The sequence below is a fragment of the Malurus melanocephalus genome, unplaced genomic scaffold (assembly GCF_030028575.1).
Source record: "Malurus melanocephalus ecotype Western Australia unplaced genomic scaffold, MMel_1.1 scaffold_170, whole genome shotgun sequence".
In the NCBI taxonomy this organism is placed as follows: Eukaryota; Metazoa; Chordata; class Aves; order Passeriformes; family Maluridae; genus Malurus; species Malurus melanocephalus.
Genome location: NW_026623402.1, coordinates 1,307,204 through 1,334,790, shown reverse-complemented (window position 1 = coordinate 1,334,790; position 27,587 = coordinate 1,307,204). Strand labels below are relative to the sequence as shown.

The window sequence follows — 27,587 nt, the reverse complement described above, 5'->3', positions numbered from 1 at the left end:
ACACCACATTTATCAGCACTGACTTGTGTGCTGGTCATGCCTAATTACTTGGCTTGGTTCCGTCCTGCAGTTTGGAGGATGGATGCATCCATTTTTCCATGCATCAGGCACACAGGAAGCTGCTCCATCAGCTTTTGGTCCATAAAAATGGAAATCTGTTACCAGCTGAAAATGCTTCACTGGGCATATTTGCAGAATGAGTTTTGCAATAGTGACTCTTCATTGTTCACTGAGAATGAAACTTTTAGGAGGAGATTCCCAATGAAGGAAAAGATGGGTGCATTTGCAAGGGTCCTTCTTAAAAAGATATATTAAAAATAAGAGTTTCCTCTCTGAGWGTGTTCACAGGGTAACAGGAAATGGCCCAGTGGCAGTAACCCAGGGAACCTGTGACAGACATCCACAAAAAATAAGTCAGTGGTTTCAAGAGATTTGAAATATATTTCTTTTTCCATTATATTTCCATTATGTATTACTATTTTTCCATAATATTTAATATCTTTTCCACTTAGACTTACTACTCCAGGGAGTTAAACTTAGGTTAGTGGCACTGTTGTAACAGTGAAGTGCAAAATGCACATTTCAAGGCAGAGTTTTAGGGAAGGGCTTTGTGCATAGAGGATTTTCCTCTCCATCTCTTGGGGTATGAGGGGGTTAATTGCCCTGACCTTCTCTTTTTCCAGTTTAATCCTGATTCCACAGTCTGAAAATTCAAATTCCAGCATTTCCACTGCTCTGCATTGCCCTGACAGCTTTTTCCAGGTGCTTGTGACTGTAGGAGTGAAACTTGTTTAGGAAAATAATGTGGATTTCTGTAGAAGACTGTTGTCTGTACATGAAACTTCAAGGATGTTAGAGGAAAGAAAGAAGAAGAAAAGACATCAAACTTGCATAAATTATTCCATCTAAAAGGGCAGATCCTCAGAAGTTTCTCCAGACCCATCAGTTCCTTGCCCAGTGCAGTGCCCTGTGCATGTTCTGGGGTGTTTYGCCAGGCTGCTGGAGGGGAGTTGGTGAGGGAGTTGTTTATAATGAAAACCAAAGTCTTTGCTGTTCCTTTGAGCTCTTTTGCAAGTGGAAAGGACAATAATTCCCTTTCCCCTGGTATTTTGTTTGAAGTGTACTGGCTCTGTGGCACAGACCTCTCTGAAGCCAGAGCAGGCTGGTCCTGGCAAAGGCCTCACAAATAAACAGGGATTTTGGTGAGCTTCTGAAATGCAAAATGTTCCCAAAATAGTAACTGAGCTACATTATTGTTCCCCACCCTTCTCCAAGAATATCTACCCGTGGAATTATTTGGGAGTTTGTATTGCAAGAGTTTTGGTATTTTGTTTTCATTCAAACTAACTTTCCTGTTTGGAGTTWGTATTTTTCTGTGGACAGAGGGATTTTCATGAGCACTTGAGGCAGTGTAAGCTGTCGCTGCCACCAACAGATGTGACTCCTGTCACTCTCCCCACCATAAATGTTTGTTCCCCTTCTTTTCTCATGCCAGGAAAACAAACCTTGGTGCAACATATGCTGGGATTGTTCAAAGACCTCATCCAGCAGAGGATCAGCACAAAAAGCTGCTTTTTTGTTTGCTGGATGAGCTCCCAGGTTGGGTTCACCCTGCAGTTGCCTGGGCTGGAGTTGGTGGGGAGGGAGCAGGCTCTGCACAGACTGAGCTGTGCAATCTGGACACTCTGGCATGGCATCTTAGCAAAGTTATTGGATCTGCTTCCAGAATTCCTCCTGTGGTGAGCTGGGTACAGCCTGTGGCAATGTGTACAAAACATTTTTAGGTTCTTAATCAAATATTTTCTAGAGAGATGCTTTCTCCATCTTTATCCACCTGTTACCAAATGTGTTGTCAGTGTAAGATTGTTTTAGGAACACTGAGCTGCTAAATTCTCTCTTCCCCTCCAAGTGCCAAGCAAGTAATTAAAAGTTTTTATATAATGACCAGCTCAGTGTTTAAGGCATCGATTAGACAAGGACAGATCCAAGCCCATGTGCCTCCACAATTGCTGAGAGTGGAAGAGGAGGGGTTTTTTTTAATCTTTTGGCATTTAAAGAAGAACCTCTGGGGTTTTCTGAGGAGTCTGGCCCACCTGGTTATCAGAGTCAGATAAATCCCTGCATCTGCAGCGTGCAATTCTCACATGAGCAGGGGAGGCACATGGAATGTCCTCAGTGGGAAGGACCCAAARGGATCATTCAGTCCAGCTCCTGGCCTTGCACAGGACACCCAACAATGCCACCCTGTGCCTGAGACCGTTGTCCAAAGGCTCCTGGAGCTYTGGCAGGGTCAGTGCTGAGTGTCCACCTGCCTGGCATGGTTTGGTGGCTTCATGGTCCTTGCTGCTTCACACTTTCMGGACGCTGTGTTCCTCTACCTGCACTGCTGTTTTCATGGGTTGTGCTGTAAAGGTGATGGAATCTTCTGTCCCCCCTTGCATTCCTCACTGCACATGTAAAACCAGAGCAGTTGCCTAAAATCTGCCTTCATGAATACCTGCAATCAGACACAGCACTCACCTGGGTTTGAAAACATGCCTTGATTGCTCCCTGCTAATCTCAACTCACTTAACTTTTTCATCATCTCCTGTTCTSTAAATCATCTCAGCCTTGGTGAATAAACACTAAATCCTAACCCATTTATTATGCAGATGATCCTATCATTGTTGCTTGATCACCCTCARTTCTGCATAAATTAGTTCCTTTGTGTAGTGTTTAAATAAATTGGTGCATTTTTATTTTCTAGGAAGCAAGGACAGAATCTATTGCCAGACCTTTGGAGATAAATGAGGCTGARAAGGTGATGAAAGTTGCCATTAACAGTGTTCTGGTAAGCAAAATGTTATTTATTTGATTGCAAAATTATAATTTCTCTGATGCAAGAAGAAATTAGCTCTTTTTATCAACAGCCTGGGGTTAAGAATGGCAAAGCCATCACCTGCAGCTGCACCAGGTGGGTTAATAGTGTTGAATRTAGTTAATGGCTAATACAGATTTTGGTAACATCAGAAATGTGAACAGGGGTTCATCAAGTATTGTTGGTTCCCTGTGCACAAACATTCCTYCAGTTCATGAATCAGAGAGCTGCACTTGCCCCCTCTCTTGGGAGAAAACACGTAGTCATATTCCCTGATTCTGTTKGKAGCTTCACCCCAAAAGTTCTACTGGAGGGACAAGAATTGCCCAAATCAGCACAGAAATCTGCATCCCCCTACCTTGTCTGAGCCCTGTGAGCTCTGCAGAGTCAGGGCTGCAAGGAGTGACCTGGGTAACTCATAAGGTGCTGGTGCCTCTGGAGTTGGGAAGCTGGGCCCTGGAGCAGGGTAGCTGAGCTGGCCAAGGGCTGAGTGAGCAGAGGTGGSCCTGTGCTGATGAGTGCCCTGCCAGGGCATCCCTGTGTTCTTGGTTTGAAGGACTTCTTGTCTGTCCTACACTTACCAGCACTGTCCTTGCTCCAGTGCTTGGGTTCCTGAATTTCTGACCCTTCAGCACTGTGTGAGGAGGAGGTTAATTAGCTCCTACTGATTAGTTATTTAATGCAACCTGTACCCAGTCCCAGTGAGTAATTTCAAGGAGTGGAGTTCCAGGTTTAAGCAGCCAGTGGATAATCAATAGATATTCCAGGCAATCTTCTGTTCTGTTTTGCTCCTCCTCGCAGTCTGTATTAMCACTAAATGTTATTAATGTGCATTTCTTATTCCAGCAGTAGTGCTGATGAACTGACAGCTGCATGGTAGAGAGGGATTGGCTTCCTGGGAAATAGCAATGGCACACACTCAGCTGGTTCATGCTGGCCCAGTTCATGCAATGACCAACAGCTGCTGCTGGAATTGCAGCAGTGAAGTCCTCCTCTCCCTCTCTCCCTCTCTCCCTCCTGGTTTCTTGAGCATATGCAGGCTGAGTGTCTCAGCTCATTTTAATCAACTGGAATATTCCCACTTCCCCTCCTGGTTCCTGTAGCACATGTTGTAATGTTCAAGATTCTTCCCAGATTTTGAAACAAAATGGATAAAGGAAGACTTAGAGAAGGATGAAGATATTCAGATATAGGAAGTTCTTTATAAAACTAACTTGTGTCTTGAAGAGAAAAGAAAAAATGATGGAAGCTTTAAATTTCTAGTACCAAGGAATTGTAATTGTGTTTATTCAGAGAGAATCATGGAATCATTAAGGYTGGAAATCATCTCAATGATTCCATTAAGATACATCCCAAAAAGATGTATCCAGAATGTATACATCTGGATATATACAAAAAGATGTATTCCAGAAGATGGGCTTCTTCCTATCTTTTACTGCCTTTTCAGTGAGAAGGGAAACTGAAGTTAAAACTGTGGGTTTTTTCCTTTGCTAAGAATGTCAGCAAAAATATCAAGTATTTTACATTTGTAAATGCCCAGTTAGTTCATTGTCCTGRCCACAAAGAACTTTTTAATTTCCACTGCCTAGTTGAGTATAAACACAGATGAGATTGTCCAGAACAATGTTCAGCATCTGAAAGATAAATATAATTATTCCAGTGCCAGCCACGGTTCACCATCCTTCTCTTTCAGGAACAAGTCCAAAAGACAAAAGACATGTTGAATAATGTGGCTTTGGATGAAGCCAGTTTGGAGGCCAAGATTGAAAAACGGAAATTGGAACTGGAAAGAAGCCAGAAGAGGCTGCAGACTCTCCAAAGTGTTCGGTAAAGATCGTGAACTGATTATCTGCTGCAGGAAGGAGTATGAACAGAAAGGATGGAACTGGTGCAAACAGTCCCTCTGTTCCCAGAGGTTTCTGATGTTAACCACCAATTTAAAAAAATCATTCTGAAGCCCCTGTTAGCATCAGACCCYCTGGGCAGTGGTGCAGCCTGCCAGAAAAATCTGTAAAATCATGGAATCCCAGAATGGTTTGGGTGGGAAAGGACCTTAAARCTCATCCCATTCCACTCCCTGCTGTGGGCAGGGACAGATTCCACTGTCCTGTCCCAGGCTGCTCCAAGCCGTGTCCTACCTGGCTCTGGGCACTGCCAGGGATCCAGGGGCAGCCACAGCTTCTCTGGGCACCCTGTGCCAGGGCCTCAGCGCCCTCATGGGGAACAATATCTTCTGTATATGGAACCTAAATCTCCCCTTTTTCAGTCTGAACCCATTACTACTTGTCTTATCATTGTTCCTGATGCAGAGTCCCTTTCTGGCTTCCTTACAGGCCCTTTCAGATACTGGAAGTATAAAGGTGTTTAGATACCTAATAGAAAAAAAGGAAACATTAGAAAAATGAGGATTTAACCTGGATTCACTTACACATTTTGATCAGTRCCACTCTGCAGATGGTGGATTGGGTGGGTGTGAAGCCTTGAGCAGCAGCAGAGGTTTTTGGGGTGCAGAAGTCAACTCTTCAATATAATGACATCATCACTTCCTCACACAGTCTAATTAAACTTATAATGACTCAGCACACATTTGTAGCAAGTCCCCAGCAAAGAAGGGGATTTGCCAGCCATGCTACACACTTAACTTTTTGCAGTCATGGAACAGCAGGATAATTAACACTGCCTTCTGAGGGGTCCAAAGTGCTACCTTTGTGCCTGTGTGGAAGGAAATGGGAACTGGGACACAAAAACCTTCTCTTTGCTCTATGCAATTTGCAGCATAGTTTAGTGAGGGGCTTTGTCTTGAGCTTTCAGTATCTGAAGCAGAGTGAAACCTTAAAAACAAGAGGGTTTTGAGGCTGGTTTAGCAGATATTTAAATGAAGCTGCAGAACCAAAATTGCATTTCAGAATTGTGTATATACAGGGTGGTACTTTGTAGATTCCTGGAATCACAGAATAGTTTGGTTGGAAGGAATTTAAAGCTCGTCTCATTCCAAGTCTCTGCTGTGGGACATTTTCTGCTATCCCAGATTGCTCCAAGCCCCATCCAACCTGGCCTTGAGCATTTCCAGCTTCTCTTCTTTTCTGGGCACATTTTGCCCAGAAACTCTGGGCGGTTTCACTGAGTACTTTGTGCTTGCTCTCCCCAGCCCTGCTTTCATGGATGAGTAYGAGAAGATTGAGGAGCAGCTGCAAGAGCAGTACAGTACTTACCTAGAAAAATTCCGAAATCTGACCTACATGGAGCAGCTCCTGGATGATCATCGACGGACAGAGCAGGAGATGTTTGAGGTAAGACAGTTTGAAAAGGTTCAGCAGGACCTTACAGCCTCCTTACAGAAAATGCTTTAATCCACTTTTCCAAAGCAGCACATTAGGAGTTGATTGAGTGACCGGTGAGGGACAGTCCAGTGACTGTTGCTGCTCCAGGCCAAGCAGGACATCAGCACAGCYTCATTTTCTGAATTACTGAAGTTAAACCACTGTAGTGATGCCTTTTGCCAGTCTGTGACTTGTTTTGTTGCTAAGTTTTGTTCACAAAGAATGTTTTCAGAATTTATGTACTTCCTTTTGCTGCACACAATGTACGTGCTTTTCTGGTCTGAAGTGTAAGGGTTTCTTAGCACTTCAGTCTCATCAGAGTATCAATGGAAACAGCACAGAGCATCAGTGAGGACATCAGATGTGCTGAGATCTTCTCCCACATAGATTGCAGTTTTGTTTGGCAGATTTCTGTCTTCTCTCAAGTTGCTGAGTTGTATCAGTTCAGTGTGAGTCTCCTGATGGATAGTCTACATCTGTATYCTGTCTTGCTCCAGACTTTTCTTTGGGAGTTTACTGGACTGCGGTGCTTTCAGCCAGYCTCTCCTTCAGTTTCCAGTAGCTTCTTGTTGTACTGTCATCCTTCTCCCAGTCGTTACCCATTGTATCTTCTGTTCTTCATTGGAAACACGTTTGAGTCATCCCCTTGGATCTTAGTGCTGCTGGATGTGCTGCACCTGGAGTTATGGAATCACAGAATCCACGTGGTTTGGAAAAGACCTCTGAGATCATAAAGTCCAACCTGGGACCTATCCCCACCTTGTCATCAGCCCAGAGCACAGAGCACCAGCCTGGCACCTCCAGGCTTTCCTTGGACAAGCTCCAGAGATGGGGATTCTACCATTCCATGAGGAGTCCCTTCCAATGTCTAACAATCCTTTCCATGAAGAAATTCCTTTTGATGTCCAACCTAAACCTCCCCTGGCCCAGCCTGAGGCCGTTCCCTCTCCTCCTGTCCCTGTTCCCAGAGCAGAGTCCGACCCCCCCGGCTGTCCCCTCCTGTCAGGGAGTTGTTCAGAGCCACAAGGTCCCCCTGGAGCCTCCTTTGCTCCAGGCTGAGCCCCTTTCCCAGCTCCCTCAGGAGCTTTCCAGACCCTTCTCCTGGGGCTCCAGGCCCTTCCCCAGTTCCATTCCCTTCCCTGGACCTGCTYCAGCCCCTCAGTCTTCTTCCTGAACTGAGGGCTGATGTGGGCATTTGAGAACTTGATCATCACTGGGAACCAGTTTCCCACCACCCTCCCTTTCCACAAGTACTGTCTCTGTGGAAGTTTTTTCACTTCTATCTGAAGTCAGTTCTAGCTCTTTCTTTGAGTTCCTCATTATATCCTTGCCCCCCCTCTCAAAAAAAAAGGTCCTCAATTAAATCATAATCTTGAAGTGAAGCCTAAAATCTGATTTCTCCCTTCTGTTCAAATGCCATGGAGACTTCACAGCCAAAGGAGAAACGCTTTGAACTCAGCTACCTGAAACTGTCTGTGAATTCATGTGCAGAACTTTGTTAATGAGTTGGTGTTCAGCTCTTCGGGGGATTTTTGTTAAAAGATAATAAGACAAAGAAAAAGCCTTTGTCATTCAGAGCTGTGCCGTGCTTTGAATATTGAGAGCACACTTTATTTTCCTTTTTTCTCCTTCTTTCTATGAGGCTCTTGGGACTCTACCCATATGGCTTGGCTTATGGTTTCCTGGGATAAGCAACGAACAACCCTTCAGCCTAGTGCAGAAATAAAGAGTAGAAAAGCTGGTGACAAAAAGATGTGGCTTTGCTCTGCACATTTCTATCAGTTGTACCTAAAAAAGCTTAGAGCATGTAAAGGATGAGACTCTGACCATATTTTTGTGGGCAGGTATATAGTAACTCAGGCAGCCATGAGTGTTTTGCTGCAGAAGCTGTTGCCCTGGTACAAGGAGAGGTGGTGTGTCTCTCTTCCAGCCAAATAYTCAGGAGTGCTGGAGCCCAAATAATGGAGTCATTATGCGATGCTGGAGCCCAAACTATGAAGTCATTATGCGATGTCAGTCCTCCCAGTCAAACTCCAGGACTTGGGAGCTGAAAGAGCATGAAGATTTCAGCCTGGAGAAGTCTCTGGGAAGACTTTATAGCAGCCTCCAGTGCTTAAAGGGGCTCCAGGAGAGCTGSAGAGGGACTGGGGACAAGGGATGGAGGGACAGGACACAGGGAATGGCTTCCCCTGCCAGTGGGCAGGGATGGATGGGATTTTGAGGAGAAACTCTTGGAGCAGCCTGGTCCTGTCCCTGCACATGGCAGGGGGCTGGAATGGGATGAGCTTTAAGTTCCCTTCCAACCCAAACCCTTCCAGGATTCTAATGTGGATCTCAGCTAAACCAGGAGATTTGGACATGCACTCCTGTTTCCAAAGCAGTGAGGATTATTCCAAAATTACTGTTTAATCCATTTTGGATTAATCCCTTGCCAACCTGGAGCACAAGGATAGGTCACTCACTCCTTTCAGTCTTGATCTGCTTTTCAGGTGATGCTTCCACACTTTGGCTACTTTATGGTGAAGTAAAACTGTGGGTTATGACATGCTTTAAAAAAAAAAAAATAGAACAATTTGCTCCAAAACAGTGTTTTTCTTGTTGTCCTATAGTCAATAATCTTGTGTCATTTTCAGCATCAACAGAGGGAAAAAATAACAAGGATAATTACATTTAATCCATTTTAAAACACACTCTCTACAGCTGTCAGAAACACTGAAAATTATGTTCATTTTTTTCTCCAACCCTGATTTGTCTTTTGTTCCACCAAACAAATCTTAATTAACTTCTGCAGTAGTAGCATGAGGTAATTCTTTTATCATTGCTGTGGATTTGCTAAATAGCTTGCCAGCAAAAAGCATCAGCAGTGTAATTAGATTAATCCAGCACTCCCYGTGCTATTCCTGGGCCCCTCTCCTTGACTAGGCCCATCTCTTTAGGAAGAGTTTTGGTTCTGATTGAGAGACCATGGCTGAATAATGAGCCTGCTATGTGCTGCAGTTGGACTCAGRGTGGTTGGGTACCCACTGATGTCAYSCAGCCACTGGCCTAGAGTGCAGTTCCTAATTAACAAAGTGGTTTAAAGGTTTTACTTAAGTGACAGTGAGCAGTTGAGGTGCTCCAGCCCCTTCAGAGCTGGTGTTGTGTGGATTTTTAAGGTRGTTTTTCCATGCTGTGGGTGTCCAGTCCCAAGTGGCTGCTGGTGTTGTCCTGAGCCTGCCTGTATCAGTCACTTGGAGCAGTGGTTGGAGGGCTGAAAGTGCCTCCTGCCAGGCCCTGGGCTGAGAAATCTGTGTTAAAAGAACTGAAAGGCTCATGTTGAGCCTGAACCCAACTGTTAATTGATGGTGAAGCAGCTCCTGCTGAGCACCTGCCTGTCTGATGTGGGAGCCCTTTGAAATATATGAAAAATACAAAATTATTTGTCCATTATCACCTGGAGATRGCAGAAGTCCACACATGACTTGTCTTTAGAGTGAGTTTCTCACACTTACTGACAAATTGTCACGTACTACTTACTCGTGGATCTGAGAAATTTAAACAAAGGCCTTTTGTCTTTGCAGTTTCCTTTGTCATTTTTACTTTCAGTCACTTCTTTAATTCTGCTTCTGGTCCTTTGTGCTGTTCATGGAATTAATCCATCTTCCTGCTGTTCTGTGCCAAGGCAGGGATTTATGAGCCATGTCTCCTCAAAGATTTGGTCTTATTTTTCTGCTTTGTAAAAAGATTCAGCACACTTAATTCATTTTTACCCCATTTCTAAGATGGAATCATTTCAGATGTTTAGACACAGAAGCTGTTAGGACTTTGGCTGTTGTAAAAAATCCAATTTTGAGAGGTTTTCAGATTTGGGGGTTGAAATTCTCTCTGGATTATAAATGAATGCCTCTCTTTTAAAGGACAACACAGAYTAATACAGTTCAGAAAGGTGTTTTTGGAATTAGCTTATGTAATGCCAGAATAGCTTGGCAATATCCTTCAGCCTTTGCCTTTTCCCTGGASAGAATGTGCTTATTCTTTCTGTGCTTCCCAGAGAACACCCCAGAAGTACTTTCCTCTTCAGCTGCTTTCTCCTAAGGTATTTTCAGAGTGGTTTTATGCTGTTAGTGTGTAATCTCAGCTGGGGAATGCCATGAAGTGGTAGACACAGGAATGTGGATGTTCTGAGGCATTATCTTTGGTTTGGGATTGTTTTTCTTTTCCTCATTGTGGGTTTCCAGGGCTTTGTAATGATAAAACAAGGGGCAGTGAGCTCAAACTGAAAGAAGAGAGGTTTAGATGGGATATTGCGGTGAAATCCTTTCCTGTGAGGGTGGGGAGGCCCTGGCACAGGGTGCCCAGAGAAGCTGTGGCTGCCCCTGGATCCCTGGCAGGGTCCAAGGCCAGGCTGGACAGGGCTTGGAGCARCCTGGGACAGTGGAAGGTGTCCCTGTCATGGCAGGGGGTGGSATGGGATGAACTTSAAGGTCCTTCCACCCCAGASCATTCCATAATTGATTTTATGGACTATCAATAAACAATCCTTTATGATCATTCAAGGAATTCCAAATAACCAGGCTGTGTTGTGACTTTCCCTTTGCAATTCACCCTCCCCAAATAACTCTTCTTCATCAAAGTCTTAATTATCAGAGCATCTGAATATGCACAGAGTAAATAGGGATATCTGAGTTCTGCTCCACTCTGAGGTACCCCTTGGTTCTGCTGCTTTTTACACTGAACTGTACCTCTTAAGTACTAAATTCCACTTTCCCACTGTGACAGCTGTTTGCTGCAATTGGCAGCACAAGGTTAACATGAAAAGCACTTGGTTAGAGCCTTTAATCGTCTAACTAATGGGCATTTGAATTATTACTGCTTTAAACATTTTATAGGTGCCAGGAGAGCACTCCTACTCCAGCATTGCTGAATTGTGTGGAATATCAGATGGAAAATTGTGTGTAATATCAGATGGAAAAAATCCAGGCTTCTGAATTGTTGATAGCTTCTTTTCTGGCTTTTAGTCCAGTGTGCAAAGATGTCAGCGTTGGTGCACTGAGACACAGAAATTCCACAGTGGGGAAATGTGGAAAAAATTAGAGGAGGGGGAAGGGAATGCACAGGGAGAGAGCAGGGGCAGTGGAGCATAGGAGAAAAGGACAAAAGAAATGATTGGCTGAGAAATTATGATTCCAGAAAGGAAAAGCTGGAGAGAGAGAGAGAGAGAGAGAGAGGGAAGGAAGGTGGGAGGGCAGGGAAGAGTGTGTTAGGGAAGATGGAAATGTTCTGTGTGCATTCATTGCACTGAAATAAAATTCTGCAGGTCCCTGCCAGTACCATGGCAACTGCCCTGAGGCAGGATGTGCTCACCTGCTGCTGGGGCTCTGTTGATACTGTCTCCCATTGAAGCTGTAGGAAAACCTCTTGGGAAATGAAAACAATCAAGATCAGTTCAGTTGATCTCTGTCAGATCAACTCAGTGCTCAAAGATCCACATTTTCATGGGGATTATCTGGGTATCTGATGTGCCAGGTGGGTGACAAACTTGCTTTAGGATCCCAGATTTGGGGTCATTTGACTCACAGCTTCAAGTTCTTTGTGTCTGACAGACTCCAGAGCTCATTTTATCACAGAGCTACAGATCAAACAAGAAATTATTGAAACCCTAATCACAAGTTTTTTTGAGCTGTGGTTTGGTATGAATCTCCTGTAAAAGCTGCTCAGTCTGGTTCTTTCTTGCTGCTGTTGTAAATCTATGTTAATTCTGTTATAAATGATACACTCTGCACTTGGGGAAGGAACAGAGGGAGTTCTGCTGAGTTTTGCAGCCAGGGTGAGTTTCTGTGTCATGACAGCAGTTGTTGCTCTGAAGTGTGAGATGCAATGGCTCTCACTGACAGCATAGCTTGGAAATCCATGGGTGAGTGTCACAAAGAGAAATCAGAACTGTCTGATCTCTAATAAATTCAGTTCTTTACTTGTCTCACTGAATTTCTTGTGCAGTGACTCCCCTGGAGAAGAAAACAGTTTCCAGTGCATTCTGAAAGTGCTGCCTTATAGGTTTTACATCTTCTCTTTGTCCACTTTAATTTGGGAAGAGGATGAATAAATGTATAGTTCGTATTATGGTCTTTTTGTCTTCCCTGCTTTATCCTTTTGAATATTCACAAAGACTTTAGGGGTCTGAATTGTGTAACAGAGATCACTTGAAATTCCCTCAGAACAGGAAACAATCAGATTACTTGAAGCAAAACCAATCAAGAAGATCAATTTATATTTTTCCCCCAGAGATCAGCATTTAAATCATTGAGAAGCATTTAAAGGGGTGATTGTTTGAAAGAAAAAGCTAAAATAACTCTTAATTTTGCACCAAATGACATAAGTAGGTGGTGTTAAAATGATGTGTAGGAAATTGAGGAGTTTTGTGCTCTGCTGCAGGTACTTAATGGGGAAAAGGGGCTCTGAGAGTGGCACTTGGATTTGCATAAAAATGCATAATCTCATCAGGTGCAAAACCGTGAGATCTGGGACTTTAAATAGGAAAATAATTCTCAGTTTTCTGGCTGTATGAAAGCAAGTTTTGTGAAATGTGAAAGTGGAACACTGTGCACATTTGAAGGGTGGCCCTCTGGGATAAATGTCCTGGCAGAAGCCTTGCCATGGACTGGCAGGGGGAGTCACTGCCCTGTGCAGTCACTGCCTTCTCCTCCCAGAGTTCTGGGATACTGCCAGGATCTTTGGGAGAGGATTTTGCTGGTGGGAGAACCCATGGGCCCAGCTCTGCATTCCAGCAGCTTTGCACCAGGGTCAAACATCATCACCATGGGAAGGTAGGACATCCCAGGACAAACTGCACCCCTTTCTGCCTCAGGGCCAGGATCATATTTATTTTGCTGGAAGTCCATTTCCATTCCCATTTGGATTAACCTTGAGTGTGATGTAGTTCCAAAATCAATGGAAACCATTGTGAGACTCTCCTGTTATTTAAATTTGATTTGAGCCTGGGTCTCCTACTCAGGCTGTGTTCCATCTGTGAAGGACTGAGGAGGAACCTGCCCTGTGTTAAGCAGGGTCTGACTCCCCTTGGCAGTGCCCCATTCCCTGGAAATGCCTGCTGGTGGCCACCTTCTACTGGGAAACTGCAGAGAGCACATCCTGCATCTCAGTTCCTGCTCAGCTGCAGGGGTGTTCAAACCACAGCTCCTGTTTCTTAATCCCTAGAGTAAACTGGAGTGAAGCTATCCTGTGTCCCTGTTGTTGTGTGGAGAAGAACAGAGCTGTGGAAACCAGAGAAGCAGGATTTGTAAGGTGAAACCTGCTGGTGTTAACCATTGCTGGTTGCTCAGAAATGATTTACCTGCTCTTTTGTGTTAAAGAATCAGAGCCTGATGCATGAACAGTCCTACAAGCAGTGCTTGTCATGCTGAAGGGGTTTGTCTGCATCATTTCTCACCTGCACTTCCTCCTTCTCTAACCCACCACTAGGAGATGCTTTAAACCAGTTTAATTCCAGTTATCTAAGGAGGAGGCATTGTCCCACTGAGAACATTGTCCTGGGGAGCAGGAAGCAGGAGTGCAAAGGTTTCAGTCTGGAGAGATGGTAAAAAACAGGTCTGTGATTGCTGTGCTGGGGCTCTGACAGGAGTTAGAGAGAGGTTTGACGGTGCTGCCGCTCAGTTTGGGTGGGAGGTCAGCAATGAGCTGAAGTGTGCATCATTCCCCTGTTGGAGAGGCTCTGGCTGTGAGAAATGGGGGCTGCATTGAGCTAATTGATCTCCAGACTGAAGGCAGCAGTCCATTATCAGTTCCTGGAACCCTCAAGTTCACCAAGAACAGCTGCCCTTTAATGTAGTCAACACTCTCCTTGAAAAGAGTGAATAATCCTGACCCCCCTTGGAACACTTGAGGCTTTGTGACACAGGCAGAGGATAATTCAGGTGCTGGAGTCTGGCAGGGATGAGGCAGTGACTGCTTTGTGCTGGTGAGCAAGGCACTGCTGTGACTCTTAACTTCAGTCAGTGTTAATTTGGATGATGATTTCATCAGACACTGCAAACTGACCCCAGGTTTACATTGCAGAATTGTGCATTAATTCAAATAAATTACACATCCAAACAGTATCACTTGTAAGCTCGCTACAATAAAGATGTAATCCATGAAGGGGTTGTTCAATGAGCTGTTATTGACTCATTAGAATTCATCTCTTCCACTAAAGCAAATAGGAAAAATGGAAAGTTGTCATTATGAGAAATTTGCATTGTATGTAGTGCTGAATACAGAGCACATCTGATCCACACGATAAAGTCCATCCTCTGTCATGCTATTTTAGGCAGTAGTGAATTTGTGTTACTGCTTACTTCAAGCTTCTTGTTGAAGAGATTTCAACCAGAAAACTCTGGACAGAAAATATTAGTCTGGCTCTTCATTTTAACTTCTTCTTTCCTTAGTTGTGTTTAGATTTCTCCCAGTGCTGGCAGATGATTTCAAGGCCTGTGCCCTGCACTGGTCACATGCTGCAGCCTCTGCCAGTGCCTTCCCAGTCCTTTTGTCTCCTGTGTCCTCACAGCCCCCCTGAGCAGTGCCCTGCCATGGGCAGTCACAGAACCCTCAGCAGAGAGCTCAGTGCTGTGTGTCCTTTGATATTCTGCTCCCTTGGCCTGTGGTTTCTGGATGGCTCAGAGTATTTTTTACATCACAGAATGGCTTGGGTTGGACCTTAAAGCTCATCCAGTGCCACTCCCTGCCATGGGCAGAGACACCTTCCAGCAGTCCAGGGTGCTCCAAGCCCCATCCAACCTTGCCTTGAAACCAGCACAGCGCAGCAGTGGAGAGTATTTGAGGTGGAAAGCTTTGAGTTGGGCTTTGTTGTCTTTTGGGGATTTTTAAGTAGAAAACCAGTCAACTTAATCACTTTCAAACCTGCTTTCTTGGTCACTGATTAAGAGATTGATTCTGTTCCAAGCAAGGTCAGCTGTGGCATCAGATTTTATCCAGTCTAATCCTCAAAGCCTCCAAGGACAGAGACTGTGCAGCATCTTTTTGCCAGCTGTGCACTGTTTGATCATTTCAATTGAAAACGTAATGTGTACCATTAAAAGTGCAGTAACCTGTGCAGAAAGGGTTTATATTGCATAAAAAAATCCCTCCAGAATTGTGCCAGGGGGAGAATTACTCATTTGCTGTTGAGGATATGAGGGGAGAGCTCAGAGAGAGGCGAAGGGAGTTCACCCAGAGCATGAGCAGGGCACCCACGTCAGGCAGCACATCCCACAGGGTGAGAGCAAACAGTTCTTGAGCTGCCATTCCTCACCCTGAGTGACCTGCTCCTTCTGCTGAGTTCCCAGAGGGACAGTGATGATGGCTGGGGGAGACCTTCCTGCTCAGTCTGGCCATTCCAGAGGAGCTGCCCTGCCTCAGCACTTGGGATCTGCCTCAGCCTCAGGGTGAGAAATGTTAAACCAGTTTAAGAATTTAAGATTTAAGAATAGTTGCAGTGGGTTGGTTTTGAATCTGGCTTGGTGCAGCCTGAGCTGGTATCACTAATAGATGCTGGGGTAGATGGCATTGGTAGATCCTTAGCCAAAAATCCCAGAAGTAGCCTTCTGCTACTCACACAACCCCATGTGGAGGCTCCACTGGATGCCTTTCCCACACATTCCCTGATAGAAGTTTTCCTTCCTAAAGGCTTTCCCCCCAAACAAAGTTATCATAATGGCAACAGGACAAAGGCAAATGGCCTCAAGTTGAGCCAGGGGAGTTTCAGGCTGGATGTCAGGGAAAACCTCTTCACAAAAGGCCTTGGTCCAGGCAGTTGTGGGGTCAGCATCCTTGGAAGCATTCAAAAACCAAGTGACTGTGGCACTTAGGGTCATGGTTTAGTTGACAAGATTGGAGTTTATCTTGGAGGCATTTTCCAGTTTTAATGATTCTGTGATTCTATAGAAGCCCATGCTAGGTTTTTTACTCTGATAGCTTTCCTTGATGAAACATTTCACTCACATTAGAAAGCGTCAGAAAGCTTTTTCCCTAATTTTCTTGATAGCATGGAAGAGGCTCCGTTAATTAACACATTTGTCCTTGAAAAGAGGCACCTTTCAAGCAGCTTCTGAGGCGTTTTTGTGACTTGTCTTGACAAAAGTGCCCTTCAGCAGTGATCTAACAGGTCTGATTGATTACTTTGATAAATGTGGGTGCTGGAGCTAGTGTGCCAGAATTTATTAGGGAACACCATATTTCTGTAATCCCAGTGGGATCACAGCCGTGCACACTCTTGATTCCTCCTGCTTTGCTTCCTGTGATGGATGTTCTTGTGTTCAGGCACGTGAGGTGGGTTCCCACTTATTTGCCTTCACAAGGAACATTCCAGAGCCTGTTCACAATGCCCTGTTTCTTTTCAGGATCATCATTATCATCATTCCCTGCCAGACCTCATTCAAAGCCCTGCTCATAGATGAGCAAGCCTGGCAGTGAAAGTCCTGCCCTGTTTCAGGTGGATCTGTTGCCTTGATTGGCCAGTTTCAATTATGACACAAACACACTTAAGGGGATAAAAGGGTTTTACTTCAGGATTTGGGATCCCAGGTGCACAACTTGATGGAAAATGTATGAAACGTCGGAAAATGTATATAGTACATATATAAGCTTTATAGATTTTACACATCGGTTTATTTAKAATTTTTAAGAAGAAATTTAACAAATGATGTAGTGGGTTTTTTTTTATTTTAAGGATTTTTTCCTGGGGTGAGGCTAGAGTTTAGTTTACATAATACGTTCCAGAGAGTAGGCTTCACCTAAGGTTGGAGCCTCAGGTTTTAAGATAGTACAGGGCATGCTGACCCTTTATTGAGGATGTTTGGGTTTTCTTTTTAACAGAATTCTTAGACTAAGCTGGAATATCAGGCTACAGGAATTACAAGGCTAAGGGCACAGGGATACATAAAGGGTACCGAAGTGTCTAAAAGAGTATATAAAATATATAAAAGGGTACATAAAGAGGAAAGGCAAAAATCATTTGGTATCAGATCTTATCTCTCTCCCACAGTCTTCAAGGAGCAAACCCTCTGCAAGGTGCATTGCAGTCAGGCCTAATAAAACATAATTACAGCCATGTTTCAGTTCAGAAAATGAATTTTGGGTGAGGTGTTTAACAGTAGTTCAGCATCCAAGAAACATCATCTCTGCTCTTAAAGAACAGCCCCAGGTGGGTTGGTACCTCATGGTGAACTTTAGTCCCTCTCATGTTGTCCTTGGCAGATTTCCTGTCATTGAGAGTTACCACATTCTCCTCAGGCACCTGATCATTTCCCCTCAGCCTTTATCACCCTCCTGCTGAATGAGTGGCCACTCTCTTAGCAAAACCAGCTGCTTCAGTGTAGCAGGAGCTGATCTCAGGTGTTTTGTTCTGTGACAAAGCAGGGAGCAGCTGCCCAGGTGAAGTCAAGTTGAACTGAGCCCTTCAATCCAGCAGCAAATTGTTTTTTTTTCCAGGGGTACTCCAGAGCAGTGGGAGCACCACTGTGCTCTAGAAAATCACTCCAGAAAAAAAAATCTGAAGGAAACATTGTTTTCTCTTGCCAGGATGAAAACATTAGACATAAAGAGGTTTCTGGGACTGGGAGTTGTCTGAGAACAAAAGGAGTAAGGCAAAAATTGAAATTCTCAATCCAAATGCGAAAATTCAGTGAGCTCCAGTTGTTGTCCTGTGCTTTTGTACTTATTCCCCTCCTATTTCACCCGTTTCTTTCCCTTTCCTTTCTACTTTGTGGTAATTGTGTCTGCCAGCTGGCTGCAGGGCACAAATTCTTTGTATTCAAAATTCTGCTGGTGTTTTTCCAAAAAAACCTTAGAGGCTAACTTAAGAAAAAACTCAAAACCAGAGCTGTTTGAAGAGATCAAATCCTGCATCATTTTTGTTCTTCCTGGTTTTGAGCTGTCAGACTTGCTCTTTTGCAATCTGCAGGGCAGTGCTGTCTTCAGTCTCATGGTTTGAGCTTGATGGTTTAAACCAAAACTCAGGAAGATCAGGTACATGATAAAGGACTGGGATAAAGGACTGGCAGTCAGGTCAATCATGTGGCTTAGCCAAATCCTGGGTCACTTGCCCTAAGGCAAACCCTGGGTCAGTGGCAGAGCAAGCTGTCTGTGGGTCTGCTGCTGGGGGATGTTCTCCATGGCTTCTGTTTAAAAACAAAATAATCCCAGAGCCTGCACACTGGAACTCACCATAGATGTTTTACTTGTGCAGAGAGTAATAGATTAGGTCACATTAAAACATTCTGACACATTTTATTGCGAAGACTTTTATAGCAAGATAGTGGAAAATCATCTGCTTTGCCAGTTAAGGAAGATAGAGACACTGAATATCTGTATTGCCTCCTTCAAACTCCAATCTGCAGAAAATATCTTGAGTGGATTGAGTGTGCTGGACAGGTAACATTTCTGTAACAACAGAAAGTGGGCGTGGAAAAAGCCCAGTTGATTGTAAACGCAGATGAATCTTATTTGATTGAGAAGCCTCTGTGTGTCACCAGGAGGGCTTTGCATTTCCTGCTGCTGGTGACTGTGGGCTCTGTGTGTCACCACACAAGGGAGAGCTGGGACACGGCTGGGGACACCTGAGTCCTCCTGCTGAGAGCCAGACACAGGTCACCAGCGATGAAAAGCCATTCTGACTTGGATGAGGAAGCTTTTTCACCTTTTGGACACTCAGCCAGGGGAACAGCTTGCCCACACAGGCTGATCAGTCTCTCCCTTGGAGATCTGTAGGACCCAACAAGCTCCAGTCGTGAGTGCTGTGATCTGGTCCCTTGGAGCAGGAGGTTGGGCTGGCACTTTGGAAGGTCCCTTGGAGCCAGGGTTGTTCAGGGTATCCCAGTGTCAGCAGCAAAGCCCTGCCTTGCTGCCCATTTCCCTCAGCTCTTTGCAAAAATTACTCCTTTGGGCAGATTTACACCCAGGAGAGGCTGCATAATGTATGAGGCAGAAGAGAAGAACTTCCATTTGTCTGCCCCTAAAGCAGGATTTTCAGCCCCAGTAATCCCTGGTACCCTTAAAGACCTGGGAGTCCCTCAGAGAGGGCAGATTGGTTTGGATTTTGTGTTAATTGGTATTTAAATTGTGTTGATTTGACCCTGTGATTCCCCACTGGGAGCTGCCACTTCATTTGGGTAAAATTCACTTGCAGAGGATGACCCAGAGAGTGTTTGGCTGCTGCATGTCCTGCTGTTTGTTTGCTGGAGAGGCTGAGCAGGGGCTCAGATATTGGCTCTGCACTCAGGTTCTTCCCTGTGGGAGCTGCACAAGCACAGGACACATCTCTGTTTTCATGGAGCTGTCACCCTGCACAGAAAATGTGACACTTGTGCTGGTCCCTGCTAYAACACTGGGTGTTGGGAGAGCACCTGCAGCTTTCCAGGCCATCACTCCCAGCTCTTGTTCCCTGTCACAGTTCAGAGCCCTTGGATCACACACAAGAGCACAGCCTTGCACAGAAAAACATCTCAGATGAGCACAGGCTGGGCTTTGCTGAGCTGCCATAAATCTTATCACCATCTTAAGATGGTGTGATGTGGGGGAAGTGGTGTCAACGTGGAAGGTGGAAGCTGCTGARGCCAAAAAATGCATCTTTAATGATTGCAGGCATTCAAAACCTTTAAAAAATTAAGTGATAAATTCTGTTTACTTTCTAGGTTTTTCTTCTACCATCCCTTCTGCCGCCTCTTTGAAGATGTCACTTGTTAAGGACATAGCCAGCAATTCACTGGGGCTGTCCTTTGTCTTCTTCAACTTTTCCTGCAGAAATCCTTTTCTTCATTCTCTTTTTCTTCCCCCATCCCTCCCCACTGGTTCTGACTGGTTTGGAGCTGCCCTTTTAAAACATTTTCTGTTGCTGCAGTGTTTGATGAGCTTTTGCAGGGTGGTGGCAGTGATGTTGGAAGGGAGGATACTGGGGCTCAGCAGCTCCCTTGGGCTGACAGTGGCATTTGACCAGCCATGCATCAAGTTATTCAGAAACATAAACCAGCAGAAAAACAACGTTTTTCCTGTCAATTAAGTGTCTGGGCTGGCTTGCAATGAGATCAGCTGAGCTGAGGTAAAACGCTGGAGGAAAGGGGGAGAAGTGGCTCGTCTGTGTGGGTAAATATTCTTTTAGCCTGCATTTCTTTCGTACTTTTAAGTTCATGAACCCCATCTTCTGAGCCCTACTGATTTCCCCACAGGTGCAGCAGCCCATCCAGTCAGGACCCTGGGCAGGCTCCTGCTGAGCTGCAGTGGAGAATTTGCCTGGCTTAATTCTGTTTTGAAGGATTAGTTCGCAGCAGGTTCTTTTCTCAGTGCACCAGTGCTTTTCTCAGGGCTGGAGAGGGTGGAAGGGAAGGAGCAGGGGAGCAGGGCAGGGGAGTTGCTGATTTGTCTAAATTGGAATTGCCAGCTTCAGCTGCCATGGGCTGTGCCTGGAATTACAGTGCCAAGCAAGGATTGTGTCTGTGCTGATTATTTCACTGCTCCGTGAACATTCCAAATGTGTTTCCTGGGTTTATTCATCCCCGTGACATTTGGGAAATGTCCTTTACCTTTTGTCCTTTTTTTCCTTTCTTTGCCAWATACACTGTGTGGCTGTAACAGCCAGTGGGGTTGGGATTCCACTGGGGGATTGAYCCCTCATGTATCCTATGTCTCAGGGACAGAACAGTGGGGAGGCTGCACTGGGAATATTTGCAGGGACGGGGGCTTGTTTCAGTCGCTGACCATATTGAAACATTAGATCTGGCTGGGAGGAAGAGGTAAAGAAAAAAAGATAGCAATTATTAGGCTCAGTCAGGAAATATTAGGACTCACTTTTGCAGWGGGAGGCCTTAGAATGAGCAAAGGAAACACTGTTAGCTGGAAACCTCTGAACATTTTGCCTCAGGTCCATGCACATTTCAATTTTCATCATCTTTGAAAAGGCTTTGCTGGCACTGTGGGTGTGGAGAATGTTAATCATTAGAAAAGGAATTCATAAAGAAGAGCAGTTTCCTCCACAGAGATTTTCAAATGTTCTGAATCTGTACAAAAAAGGTTGTAAAAACATGCTTGTGTCCTTTCCTCCTTGGTTTTTGCAGGAATTAGCTTCTCCCTGCAGAATACACCCATCAGTTTGGAGATTTCAGCAGTTCTGTTGCAGCCTCTCATTCCATGGCATTTGGCATCCTGACCTTTCTGCTTTATCCCCCCCAGCACTGTCACCCCCACTTCAGTTTTGCAGGGTTCTTCCTTTGGTCCCAAGGATCCATTGGAAATATTCCTGGTACCCATGAAGCCCCTGCTAGCACTGAGAGTTTTTAGAGCAGACAGTTTATGTGGCTGCCCAAAGCAGATTTTTGGATCAGGATTTATTCCCTTGAGAGAGACACTGAGACAGGTTTCTTACCAAGTACAGGTGAGAAATTTCCACTTGGAAACTTCTTCCCTGCAAGCTTTTCCTGCATGAATTTCAATTCCCAGGACGGRTGTTTATGCCAAGATGTGTTGGACCATCCCAGTCTGTCCTCAGACCTCTGTTTCCAGCAATTTCCTCATGTGCTGGGTGGGACTGGGAGGTTCCTTTCTCAGCTTCCATATTTATGGAAACACATTTCCATGTGAAAGTGTGAAAAGKTTGGGCTCCATTCCACCACTTTCAGAGGCTCTTCCCACTTTCTTCCCTCTGTCCCAGGGATTTTCCAGCTGAGTCCATGTTTCCTTCCCAGAAGTGCACTGTAAGTGTGGAGGTCTGAGCACATCAGAGCAGCTGGTGGTTTGAATTGTAATCATATTTTGCATGGAAAAATCAAAGGCTCAGGAAAACCTTATTTCAATCCACAGTTAATTAACGTTTCCTTGCCTGGCTGGGATTGAAGTGACTAAAATTAGCAAAATTTGTGGCTAAATCTTCTGTCAGCTGTTGTCACCTGTTCAGTATTTTAGGTTCTAGCTGTGCCTGATTCTCTGTATTTCTTACCTATTCTATCATGTTTASTTTGTTATTCAGCATCATTACCCAAATTTAAGCTAAATGTCATTAAAAATGGACCAGAAAGTTCCCATCCTGGGATTTTTTTTAATGTAATTGACCTTCATTTGGCTGKTTCTCCTTTGCACCTGAGTCCCACAATGTGGCATAATAAATACATGGCTGTTTTCCATGCTTTCCACAGTTCTCCAGCTTTTTCACAGCAAAAGTTGTTTGCTCCAGTTTTGTTTGCATGCTTGGAAAGGTGAGGATTCTTTCTGTTTTGGGTGTGTGTTAGGAAGGGCAGTCATTTCACAGACCAGTTCTGGTGCTTAGGGGGCTCTTGGCTGACAACAACCACCAAAGCCTGCTTTCCAAAGTAACAGCACTCATGTTCAGTGGGGTGAAGACAAATAAACTCCTTCTCCATGGGATAAATGATGTTTCATGAAGCAATGCAAAGTTGATTTTTCAGTGCACCTGATCCCCACAGTCAAAATAAGCAGGAGCTCCATGTCTCAAATCAGCTCTTTTTTCCATAAAACATTTTCAATGCTGTTATTTTCTAGTCCCATTCTACATGTGGCAGCTTTTTCAAGGCAGTTCTTTTCTCCTCTTGCAGGAAGCAGCCAACATGTTACGTCTGGTTCAGAACAGGCTGAAGGAGGAGGAGCAGCACCTGCTAAAGAGTGGCAGTAAGTGGGATTTCTTCACCTCTTGTAGTGGCAGAGGAGCTGTGAAGTGCTGGCTACTCCATGTGTGAGAATCCACTTACAATGGGCTGTGGRGTGAGGACAGAGTCAGCAGGCAGGGTTGGAAAAAATGGAATGATGACAACCTTAAAAGGACAGTGGTGAAATAGGGAAGCAAACCTCTGGGAATGTTCCTGTGCCTTGCCAGTTTTACCTGCAGTGCTGAGGAGTGACCACAGTCACCACTGAGGCTTCATTTTCCTGTTTGCACCCCTCCCTGGGCTGCCTGGGGACACAAACTTGTCCCAGCACCAGGGGATTGCTGGTTTGGGAGCAGCCTTGGACAGAGGGTTCTGCTCAGCCAAATRCTTCATGGAGGTGAACAGTGCTGCTGGTTTGTGCCTCTGTCACACACGTGGTGTGTCCTGTAAAACCAGAGTGTCCTTTCTGTCCCCAATTTCTGTCCTCAGTGCCTGGCATGGAGTTTGGTTCTGTGTTCACACTGACTCTTTAGGACACAGATCAGAATTTCCCCAGATGAAAACTCACAGCTTCAAATCCTCTGTAATATCATCAGTCTTCTCAATAGCATCCACATTTGCCTCTCTGCWTTTGCTTGATTTTACTGTACTAGCAAAATGGGAATGCAATTAAAATTTGGGGGCTTTTTTTCCTAAACTTCTTCTTAATTAATTAGGATCAGAAGGGAATTAATGACTTCTTGAGAGCTGTAGAAACCTCACAAACCAGATTTTGCCCTTTTTGAGCCAAACACCAGCCAGAACTTCATCATGAAGTGAATTTAATATTGCAATCTGTACATTTTTATGGATACTGGGTGAAACTAGAAGGGATGTTAACTCTCAGGATAAAAGGGAAGGTTCATGGAAACTGAAATTGGTTAAAGTCATTAAAGTTGGCCTTCATGATTTGTTTGGTGCCTGAGATTTTCAGAGAAAACTCATGAAAGAGGAAATTCACTGATTTCTGCCCATCTTTGATCTCATATCAATAASGTAAAAAGTAAAGAAGTTTTAGCTGAAATACAGGATTTGGAAGACAAATTTGGATTTGTAAGATAAATAACAAGAATGTGGAATTATTTCAACAATTTATTTGAGTGAAAAAGTCCAGGTCACTGCTCCCTGACAGTTTTTGGGGTAAAAAAGTTCCAAGAGGAGTTTGACATCAGCCATCAGTAAWTGGCAGTGAGAGGTACAACATGAAAATGTGCTGCCCTGCTTTCTCCTTGTCTGTGGATTTTTCCTTGGAAAACTGTTCTGTCATTTTGCATCTCTGAAACAAAAGGAACTTTACCTTTTAGTGACTGATTTAACTGCCACCTAAGAATGTGATTATTACTTTTAATGACCTCAGATATTACTGTAATATGTCATAATTCGAGTACCTAATTGTCATAATTAGTATTTATTGTACTAAGAAGAGYACCAGGATGCTGCTTTCCAGAGCTGGCTCATTTATTGACTGTCCCATCACCTTGGCAAATCGAGTCATCACTGTCAGCCCTGCCTTTGTCTGTGACAGCCTGCAGAGGTGGGACTGACACAGGAAATCTGGCTCTCCAGGGCTGTTTTCCACTCAGGAGCACAGAGGTTATTAATGGATTGTTGTAAAGACCAGATCTGCTCASACTTAACAACCCTTAGACCAGACCGCCTCACCTCTCCTTAGTAATTAAATGCTGCACTTTAAACAGTTCAAAGGCATGAGATTTGGTGAGGGAATGCAGAAGTTGGTGTCTCACACAGCTCAGTGTGTTTACAGAGCAGTTGTGTTAATCCCAGGATCCTAATCCCAGGAAAAATAGAAGAAACAAAGAAAGAGCAGCAGAATGGACTCAGCGTTACTGAGCAGATCTGCCTGCCCTGCCTCCCCCAGGGTAAATAGTGCAATTCACACCTCAAAGAGGGTCAGGCTGAGGGATGGAGTTCCTGCTGGGSTCGATTCCCAGGGGACCTACAGCTGCAGGTGGCAGTGATTTTCTCAAGAGTGAGAGAATGGTGTGAAGTGCTGCAGACACCAACACTTGGACCTTTCAGCTGGGTTTGGGTTTGGAGTGCCCCATCCTCCTCCTGACAGAGGACCTGCCCTGGAAKGAGCCAGTGACAGGGAAGAGTGAAAAGGGGCTTTGCTTCCCCATCAGGAACATCTTTCTGAAGTAGGTTTTTGCAGAGGGAAATACTTCATAGAATCCCAGACTGCTTTGGGTGGGAAGGAACCTTAAAGTTCATCCCATCCCACCCCTGCCATGGGCAGGGACACCTTCCACTATCCCAGGCTGCTCCAAACCCCGTCCAACCTGGCCTTGGACACTGCCAGGGATCCAGGGGCAGCCACAGCTTCTCTGGGCACCCTGTGCCAGGGCCTGCCCGCCCTCCCAGGGAACAATTTCTTGTCTAAATTGATCTCCCTTCAGTTTAAAACCATCACTCCTTGTCCTGTCACCACAGACCCTGCTAAATCATTATATCACTTATATTTTTGAGTAATGCCCCCCACACAAAGTAAGGTGGTTTTATCCTGAGTTTTATTCCATCTTTAATTTGTTAGGAAACTTAAGACTCTGTTGTCTGGGCCTTCAACCCAACAGACATGAGAGTGGTTGAAGTGGACCCTGCTCTGACTGGGTTTTGTTCATGGCATGGGTTGTGGAGATGAAGGGATGAGCTCCTCCTGTGCTCAGTGGAAGGTGTGCAGGCTGGTCTGGTTCTCCCAGGACCCCTGGCTGACTCTGGAATGCTGAAATGATGGAATGAGCTTCCTTGGAACAGATTCTTAGTTTCCCTCCTCAGAGGGGTCACACGGGCAGTTCCCCTGCAGGGAACAGGGCAGTTTCTCTCACCCTCTACACTTTGTCCCTGGGAGCTGCAGAGCCCTTAATTAGGCTTTCCCAGCAGTGTGGGCTGGCAGGTGATAAATTTGTTCCCATTTGCTGATAGAAGTCAGCATCCTCTGTGCCCTGTGAGCTCTGTTACCCTCACCCACCCACGTAATTGATGCAGCTCTCATATTGTCTGCATGCCCTGACCTTATCTCCTGCTAATTCCATGGGAAGAGTTCCAAATAAACACTTCATTTCTCTCTGCAATAAAGTTTCAGGAGTTCTGGACAGATTTCAGTTGAGTTTCAGGCTGGGAAGCCTAAATCCTGTTTCTCATAAAGGAGAGCTGTGGGATGGAGGTTGAGTTGGGCAGGACCGTGCCAAGAATGCAGAAAGTCCACAGATGTGTCATGTTACTCACATAAAATTGGTAAAATTGTTTAGTATTATTGATAAACAGTCTGTTTTTTTTTTTTCATTTTGCTGCCACACATTGCAAATCAGCTTTTCTCTCTGCCAGAGCAACTCCATAAAATCACTGCACAAAAAAAAAAAAAAAACAACACTAAATTGTGTGAAAAACTGTTCTTAAACACCATAAAGGTTTTGAACTCCAGCTACAGATCGGGCTCTGAGTATGAACTGCCTGATGAAAACACACACAATTAAGTGTTTGCAGCAGTATAAAAATGTCTTTTGTGCTGAGCAGGGAGGAAATTGCTGTTATTTTCCTAATCTTTGCTTTGCAGAAGATGCTCTTAGAGAAACTGATCCAGGCTGTGGCGTTTCACACATCTTTGCCCCTTGGCTGCAAGGATTGTCCAATTGCCTGAAACTCAGGGCTTGGTTTCCTTCCAAAGTGACTCTTAAAACATTGTATTAGACACTGCTTGAATGAAGGCTTTTGGTAGAGCTCCAGTCAGGTGTGGGTGCTGGATGCTCTGGTACCAGATTGTGTGACAGGAGAGGCCAGGAAGGTCACTGACCACAGCAGAAATTCAGTTTACTTCCTCTGGTTTGATTGCAAAAAAAATGAAAAAAAAAAAAGAAAAGAGAAGAAAAAAAAATTGAAAAAACTTTGTTGAGCAAAAGAAAAACCAAGTGGGAATGTTCCTAGACTGAAATATGCTTTTTCACACTAATCACCTTATTACATTTACAGATTTTCCTTTTTCACTTTTTTACATGCTATTTTCACATGCATTTTTTCATGTTCTTCAAGAGTTTTTTCAGTTTAAAAGCAGACAATACAGAATCACAGGATCCCAGAGTGGTTAGGGCTGGAAGGGACCCCAAAGCCCATCCCATCCCATCCCACCCCYKSCMWKGRCRGGGACAYCTTCCACTRTCCCAGGCTGCTCCAAGCCCTGTCCAGYCTGGCCTTGGGCACTGCCAGRGATCCAGGGGCAGCCACAGCTTCTCTGGGCACCCTGTGCCAGGGCCTCCCCACCCTCACAGGTAACAATTCCTTCCCAATATCCCATCCRTCCCTGCCCTCTGGCACTGGGAAGCCATTCCCTGTATCTTGTCCCTCCACCCCTTKTGCAAAGTCCCTCTCCAGCTRTTTTGTAGGAATATATACAAACAACACTTTAGAAAAGGTAAAATACTGTGTTTTGAAAATTTAAAAAGTCCTTTGAATTTTTCATACTTCCTGAATTTCTTTTGGCCAGTGCTGTGGCCAGGATTAATTTAAATATGCATAAGTATTTGCTCTAAACCTGAATTTTTCATTGACTGCCACTTTGTGCTGTGCTGCTCCAGTCAGTCCACCCTGCATCCTCTGGCTTGGTGTGTAGAATTAATAAATAGCCATTTTCTACAGCACTGGGAAGTCTGCATTTCTTCAGCCTTGTTCAGCAATAGCCACAAGATTAACTGATGCTCCTGGGTATGCCCTTTCTGCTCCACAGCCGGTGCTTTAAAATCT

The 27,587-nt window shown here is 44.7% G+C and overlaps 1 protein-coding gene across 5 annotated transcripts in view; it reads left to right on the top strand.

The window, feature by feature from the left end:
- The window catches only part of CLUAP1 (clusterin associated protein 1), a 57,013-nt gene that overhangs the window by 12,710 nt on the left and 16,716 nt on the right, over positions 1–27,587 (top strand). For all 5 annotated transcript variants that reach the window (XM_057372423.1, XM_057372420.1, XM_057372418.1 and 2 more), the window contains 4 exons: positions 2,747–2,830; positions 4,551–4,684; positions 6,006–6,147; positions 22,746–22,818. In XM_057372423.1, coding sequence (XP_057228406.1) covers positions 2,747–2,830; positions 4,551–4,684; positions 6,006–6,147; positions 22,746–22,818 — 433 coding nt within the window. The remainder of the gene's footprint in view (positions 1–2,746; positions 2,831–4,550; positions 4,685–6,005; positions 6,148–22,745; positions 22,819–27,587) is intronic.